At 43.0% G+C, this 7,604-nt stretch overlaps 1 protein-coding gene across 1 annotated transcript; it reads right to left on the bottom strand.

Moving 5' to 3' along the window:
* Positions 1–2,863: 2,863 nt before the first annotated feature.
* Positions 2,864–7,481, bottom strand: LOC129783183 (HAUS augmin-like complex subunit 6). Its single transcript, XM_055793035.1, has 5 exons — positions 7,178–7,481; positions 6,605–6,700; positions 5,371–5,446; positions 4,261–4,393; positions 2,864–3,721 (listed from the first exon to the last, which is right to left on the bottom strand). Exons 1-5 carry the CDS (start codon positions 7,270–7,272, stop codon positions 3,576–3,578), a joined length of 546 nt encoding a protein of 181 aa, XP_055649010.1. The 5' UTR covers positions 7,273–7,481; the 3' UTR covers positions 2,864–3,575.
* Between the last annotated feature and the right edge of the window lie 123 nt (positions 7,482–7,604).

Here is a 7,604-nt window from a genome sequence, read left to right on the forward strand (position 1 = left end):
CGATGCATACAGGTGTTATCCTCGGGGTTTAGGTTGTCCGCCTGGTCCAGACAGCAAGATGATCGTTCAGCCAAGCCGTCTCCTCCGGAACGCAGCCCTCTTCCACGAGCTGTCTTTTTTCCGTCCTTATTCTTCCAAGGCTTCGGAACACCACCATAGGGGTCACCATTTGAGGAGACTGAGGCACGGACTCCCTGATCTGACTAGAAGACCCTTTATGAGTCCATATACGTCTCTTTCTGGGGACAAAGCCTGATTCCCCATTACGGATTTCCCACAGCTCACCTCTCAACTCCGGAGGGATTTCAGGCCGGCTCCTGCTTCCTTTCAGCAGATCATTCAAAGTTCTGTGGGATTCGCTGCATGTTGCTCAGATAGGCGATTCGAGAGCCCTTCATGTTAGATCCTTAAACGCATCACGTCGGGGTCACCAATTTGCGGCGAATGAAGAGACGGGACGCAGCTTGATGCAAGCAAATGTCAATTTATTGTACAGAAGCACGCGGTTTTATACACTTTCAGAAGCTGCGGGTTTTAAACAGATTGGTTCTTGAAGCTAAGCCTTGCATACTAGGCAATCCCTGATTGGTGGTTAACTACCAGCAATTAACAGCAAGGTGTTACCTTTCCTTGGCGCCATCGTCTCCCACTCCCCTGTGCTCTGTAAACATGTCTCATCATGTTAATTGTTGTCTAGACAAGCTCGAGCACATTCCCCTCAGCTAACTGATTGCCAGGCGCGGTCCTAGTTTCCAGACCACTCCTGCAATGAGTCATGCTGAGAGATGATAGGGGAATGGGGTACCGGATGGCACCAAGGAGAAGTAACATGTTGCTGTTAATTGATGACTGTAAAAACTTACTTAAAGTGTCCTTTGTTTGTAGTTAACCAATCAGGGATTGCCTAGTATGTAATGCTTAGCTTAAAGAACCAATCTGTTTAAAGCACGCAGCTTCTGAAAACATCAATAAACTTGTGATTGTGTAGAATAAATCAACATCTTGCTTGCATCAAGCTATGTCCCATCTCTTCATTCACCGCAGTTACCTATGAATGTGAAACCTGCACTGCAATTAAGCAAGCCAAGCAGTTACAGTCTCTCTGGTATGAGGGGCAACAGCTGAAATATGGGGAGGCCTGGCAGACTGACTCTATCACACTCCCACAAATGCGCCAAGGCAAGCACCATGTGCTTAAAATGATGGAAGCAACCACCAGATGGCTGGATACTATCCGTTGCCCCATGACACTGCCTGAAACACTGTTCTGGGCCTTGAAAAGCGAGTGTTATGGTGCCATGACACCGCAGAAAGAATCGAGTCAGACAACAGGACTCATTCCCAAAACAACCTCACAGACACCTGGGCCAAAGGGCATGGCATTGAGTGGGTATATCACATTCCCTATCATGCAGCAGCCTCTGGGAAAATCAAATGATACAACAGATTGTTAAAAGACTACACCGAGAGCAACGGGTGGTGGGACCTTCATACACTGGTATACACATTTAGCAAAAGCCACTTGGTTAGTCAATGCTAGAGGAACTGCCAGCCAAGCTGGTCCTGCCCAGTCAAAGCTTTTACCTACTGTAAATGGGGATAAAGTTCCTGTAGTGCACATTAAAAATATGCTGGGGAAAGCAGTCTGGGTTACTCCTACCTCAGGCAAAAGCAAACCCATCCGCAGGATTGGTTTTGCTCAAGGACCTGGATGTACTTGGTGGGTAATGTAAGAGGATGGGGAACTTCAATGTGTGCTTCAAGGCAATTAGATTTTGGGTGAAAACATTCAAACTGTGTGATGTTAATCGTTATAAAACACTGTATATTGACACTTCTATATACTTAAGGCGTCCATCTCTGCCATTCCGGATTTGAACATCTGAAGCTGACTTCCTTCCAACCACCATATTAACCAGGAATGAATTTTGATGAAACCAGACCAGCACCGCGGTGATAGCATCAGAACTGGCTTAAACATGCAACAATCCCAACACCTCACACCATCTCTCCTGCCTTGAAATTTCAACTGTTACGACAGATCGAGCTCAGTATCATGGACCAAATGAATTCAATGGACTTTTAGAGGGATGGTCCATCCTTATATCAAAGCACAGGGAAGGTGACAGTGTTGGAAAGTCTAGCCTGACATAAATGGTATGGAATAAGGGGTGGATATTGTCCTGGGGAGATCTGGCCAGGACCTGCCGACTGCTGCTCGAGGACTGACTGGGTATTGGTCAGTTGGAGGTCAGCAACTGTACTGTGCATCACTTGGGTTTTTTCTAGTTTTGCATTTTATTCCTCTCTCCCCTCCTTTCATTTTCATTACAAGTGGTGGTGGTGGTACTATGATTATATTTATTTTTATTTCAATTATTAAATTGTTCTTATCTTGACCCATGAGCATTACCTTTTTACCCCATTCTCCTCCCTACCCCAACAGGCGAGTGGGGAAGTGAGCAACCAGCTGCATGGTTCTTAGCTGCTGACTGGGGTTAGACCATCCAGTCCTGTAAACAATCCCACTCAAGTTCTGTAAATTCCACTGATATATAACCCTGTGTCTGCATAGGAAGTTCTGGTTATTCCTTTTCTCAAACAAGAATGAAAATAGCACAATTTTGGTAAAGTAACTAAGGATTATCATCATGGTTCAATCCCAGCTAGCAACTAAGCAGTCACTCGCTCGCTCCCGCCGCAGTGGGATCAAGGAGAATCAGAAAGGTAAAAGTGAGAAAATCTGTTGGCTGAGATAAAAGACAGTTTAATAGGGAAAGCTCAACACGTAGGTGTTCAGCCATCTCCAGGAGAGCAGAACTCCATCACACATAATGGTTACTTGCAAAGACAAATGACATCACTCCAAACATTCCCCCTTTGCTTCTTCCCTCAGCTTATATACTCAGTATGATATTCTATGGTATGGAATATCCCCTTGACCAATTCAGGTCAACTGTCCTGGCTGTGTCCCCTCCCAGTTTCTTATGTTCCTCCAGCCTTATTGCTAGCAAGGCCTGAGAAACAGAAGTCTTTGACTTAGTATACAAACACCATTTAGCAACAACTAAAAACATCAGTATATTATCAACGTTATTCTCACAGCAAATCCAAAACATAGTACGGCATCAGCTACACCAGTTACCAAGAAGAATATTAAGTTATCTCAGCCAAACCCAGGACAATTATGTAAATAAAATGTGTCCCACAGTGGTTAAGCAAAGACTAAATGTTTCATCTTGAGACAGTTATATTCTAAGATATGACCCTTCAAATGTTAAGAAATCAGTACTATACATGCAGAGCTCCCTGATCATTTTTAAAGCCCAAGTAACCACATCTTCCAAAATCCAGCATCTCCTAAGTGAAGAACTAATTTATTTAGACTACTATGCTTCACAAAGTCCCTACAAACAGTAGAACAGTCAATTAAGGGAAGTAAAGGAGGAAAAAATGGGGAGAAGCTCAACAGAATTCATGATGTAAAGCAGATGCAGCCTCCTCAAACCCTTTTAAAAAACACACACCCAAAAGTCAGCTTTTATGAAAAGACTCCATTTCTTTAAATGCATTACTTACTGTGCTTTCTCCTCATATTCCTGAAGAAAAAAATTTTCTCTTTGAAAAACTGTCAGAAGTTTATTGTATGCAACTCTGTGTCTTACATCTGCCATGCACATATACTCAGGGCTCAACTTTACAGCAAAAGGTGTATCAGTCCCTAAATGGAAATTAATGTTTGGATTAATTACATCATTTGCTTTTAGCAAATAGACAGCTTCCTAACCTACCTAGTTTAGATAGAATCACAAATCAAGAAGCCCACTGTCTTTTTTGCCAGTTCTTTCTGTTGTATACATTTTCATTCCCTCACTCTCACACCCTTTACCTATTCTTTATGTTACCAAAACAATACAAGATGACTAGAATGGACAGTTCTGATCTTCAGAATTCCCCAAGTTGTAAGAATATAGTATAGTGGTCCAGTACTTTTGGACCAAACCATTGCTTGTATGGGTAACAGTGTACAGCATTACTCGGATGAATCTTGAAGCAAGACCCATAATGCAATATAAAGCAAACCAATCCGTATCGTTCTATCAGTAGTAGCTCTATGCAAGCACACAGAACCCTGTAAAAGATTTTGAACTGAGCAGTCAACTCAGAACCACTTAGTGCTCTTGGCATATATTAAAGACTTGATGGATGCACTGTCAAACGCAACAAATTATGCATTTTTATTGTTTCATTACGGCTTACCTACAGAGTCATTTTTCAGCTCCTTAATCACTACATGTCTTGCCAACTGATAAAACATGTGAATGAACTTAGGACCAAGAGGAGAAATAAATACAGAAGGTGGAATTTGTAGAACACAGCTTTCATCTTCATCCTAGAAAAGTTACATCAGTTTTAAACATAAAACTAATCTAAGAAATAAAGCCTAAACAACAGCCATCAAACATTTAGCTGAGTACCAAAATACCGCAGCTTATTCGCTATCAAGCCTGACGCAAAGCTAAACTACTTTGCCACCACAGCTGCTATTTTAACTCCAGTCAGCAAAAGAGACTAGAACTTTTTCCATGTTCCCCCACCATCCCTAATTCTGTATGCAAAAGACAGTTTCAACACAAAGACTGAAATCAGTGTTGGGTAAACGTTAGAAATCTCCATCCTCCTAACTCCTCACAGGTAATCCCTACTTTTGAAAAAACATTCAAGTTTTCTTTCATATTTTCTACTGAAGTCATTAATCTGTGTACTTTCTTCTGCTTTTATCTTACTCAAAGGTACTGCATTGTTGGCTTTCACCTTGTCCATTGCTATGGAAAAATAAGCGTTCCAGTACACAAAGACCTGATTTCTAGAACTACCATTAAAAGAAAAGGCAGCATAAGAAGATAACGTAATAACCAGTGATACCTTAAGCAACCAGTGTTTGTCTGTCTCTTTTGCTATAGAAAGTTCACCTTAAACTTTAGTCTGAAACCGCTTTCACAATAATGAACACCTTCCCAGGCAACCTAAGCAAACATGTCTCAAGTTGAAGAAAATTATTCTCACCCAGAGCCGAGGAACCCTCCACACCTCTGTTTAATCAAATACCATTATCCTGAAGCAAGACGCAGCAGTTTTAAGACCCAAGATTAAGTCTCTGTCATTCATCTAAATTCCACCATGCCACAATCTTTTCCTCAAACAAGTCTTAAGATAAACCATGTGAAATAAGACACAAGGTAAAACTGAATTCTTTAGTAAAACAACCTGATTTAAAACTCTTATTTAAAAGCACTACATATTCTCTCAAAAATGAATGCGGTCACAGAAACTGGAAGAGCACCAATTTCCACTCTTCATAATACTCACTGCCATTTCTTTTAGCCGTCTTCGGTAATTCTTCCAAAATTGAGGCACTGCATGGAATAATGAATAGCAACAGTTTCTGCATTTAAAAAGGATGGGAAAAAGAAGGGGAAAAAAAAAAAAAAAAAAAGCAGTATCAAAACATGTTCAAATACTCAGTTACCTAATCAACCACTACATAAGCAATATTAAGACAAAGATTTCTTAGCGATGCCTGCTGGAGGAGCCAGCATTTAACCTTGGTCAAGAATAGCTAAATGATGTTTGTCCAGTTACAAGGTTTTCTTGCCATAATAAGCTAAATGCAGACTACTTCAGAGACAGATTTGTTTGCAACTCTTTTTAACTCAGGAGAAGGGAAGAAGGAAATTTTTGTATCATTGATCTTTCTCCAGCTATTTCTTTAATGCGCAAGCTCCAATAGCTCAGCCATGTAAGAAAAAGCGTTCAAGAAAATGGAGACTTCTTGCCACATGGAAGATCCTGGCAGCAGCCTTAACTGGGAAATGTTACTTGCTCTTTGGTCTGGGAAAGGAATGGAAAAGGTAGACTACTTTGCAGCTAGGAAAGTTTTTACCAAACTTGCCAAGTTACAGAACCTATCAGAAACAACTTAAGTAAAGGATTGTTATAGTTGAAATAGCTAGAGTCCGAAATAAATTCACTAAGTATTTATTAAGGCAGGAAAGCAAAAACAGTGTGCTGGGAGGCCAGGGAGTCGCAACTCCATCCAGGCTCGCAAATTCCGACAAGTAACACAGCCCTTTTATTCTCATCTTCAAGGCCGGTTTAAGCAAACAGTTATGCTCTCAGTCCCGTAGCAAGAATCTGTACATTACAAACTAAGCTATTTTTACACTAAAGTCTAGACAAAGACAACGTTGTCATAGTAACATGAGATTATGGTTTAACATTGGCCTTGAAGAGGTACATCTCGCAACCTCATGGTTAACAGTTAACTCTTTTCTCACCAGACAAAACATTCTCAAATCTGTTACAGCAAGATCATTCCTTTTGTTAAAAACCCCTTTGATCAGCAAATTACCCTTAGTTACTTATTACAGGATGGTTTCTGATACATTACAGAGTTGTGATCAAAACAAAACCAATTTTCTGACTCCATGTTCTTCCACAGCGTTCCCCATGAAGCCACTTCCCCACCCCCACCCTCCAGCAACTGCATAAACCATACCCTTGATTATATGCACAGCAGCAACCTCACAAGCCAAGTACTTACTTTAAACTTTCATCTGCACGGTTCTGATCCAGCTTAGTAAACATGAAATAGGCAACAGTGAGAAACATCTGGCTGTACGATGTATCAAACATCTCCCTAACAGACAAACATCAGAAGCAGTTAGGATGCTGAATTAACACCGCATTTTTACCGGCCGCTTAAGGTTACAAAATACTGCATTATATTATAAAGTGTTGCAAGTTATGTATCGATTGCCTTATTTTCTGCATAGTTAAAAACACACGTTCTCCAGCCTATTTAACAAAGCTTAAATAATTTCGGGAAGAGCGTTTTACTCTCAAAGACGTTTTCAAACCAAGAGGTACGGCGCCTGCCAGTTCACTTTCTCCATACGACTGTGCGGGATGCATCAACGGGAGAACAGGAGTTACTATGATTTCTGGGTTTCACTTCTTCATAGCTAACACAAGTCACTACAGCAGTTCAGGCGCTTCCTCTGTCACCATCGCCACAGGCACCGGACCTCGGCGGCCATAGCCAGACCCCCTCGTCTTGACCTGCAGAGGGGCCCCGTCCGCCGCCGCCTCTTCCCCGCTTCTCCCTCGTACTTACGTTCTGAGACCCAAGCTGCCATTGCCAGCGTCCGGGTCAAAGCCCAGGGCCCCCACGTACAGCCAGAAGTGTTTCATCTCCCACTCGCTTCCCATAGCGCCCAGCCACTGGCGGAGCACCCTCCTCCGGTGCACGCAGCAGCACAGCCGCCTCACGGCGGCCAACGTCTTCCCGGGTCCGCCAAAACCTCCCGCGTGCGGGCCCTGACACCGCGAAACCTCCGCCTGGCCCTCGTTGCCTGGAAACGGAAGAGGGAAGGGCGCGGCACGCCGTTACATCGTGCCACCGTTACGCACGGGCGGACACCTCCACGCCGAGCGGCCCCGGAAGAGGCCGGGCCCCAGCAGGGGGCGGAGAGAGGCGACCCGTCGCTGGGAGCCCGCGCCAACCGTAGGGGGCGAGAACTCATAACCGCAAGGTTTTTGCC

Source organism: Falco peregrinus, chromosome W (assembly GCF_023634155.1).
Source record: "Falco peregrinus isolate bFalPer1 chromosome W, bFalPer1.pri, whole genome shotgun sequence".
Lineage (NCBI taxonomy): Eukaryota > Metazoa > Chordata > Aves > Falconiformes > Falconidae > Falco > Falco peregrinus.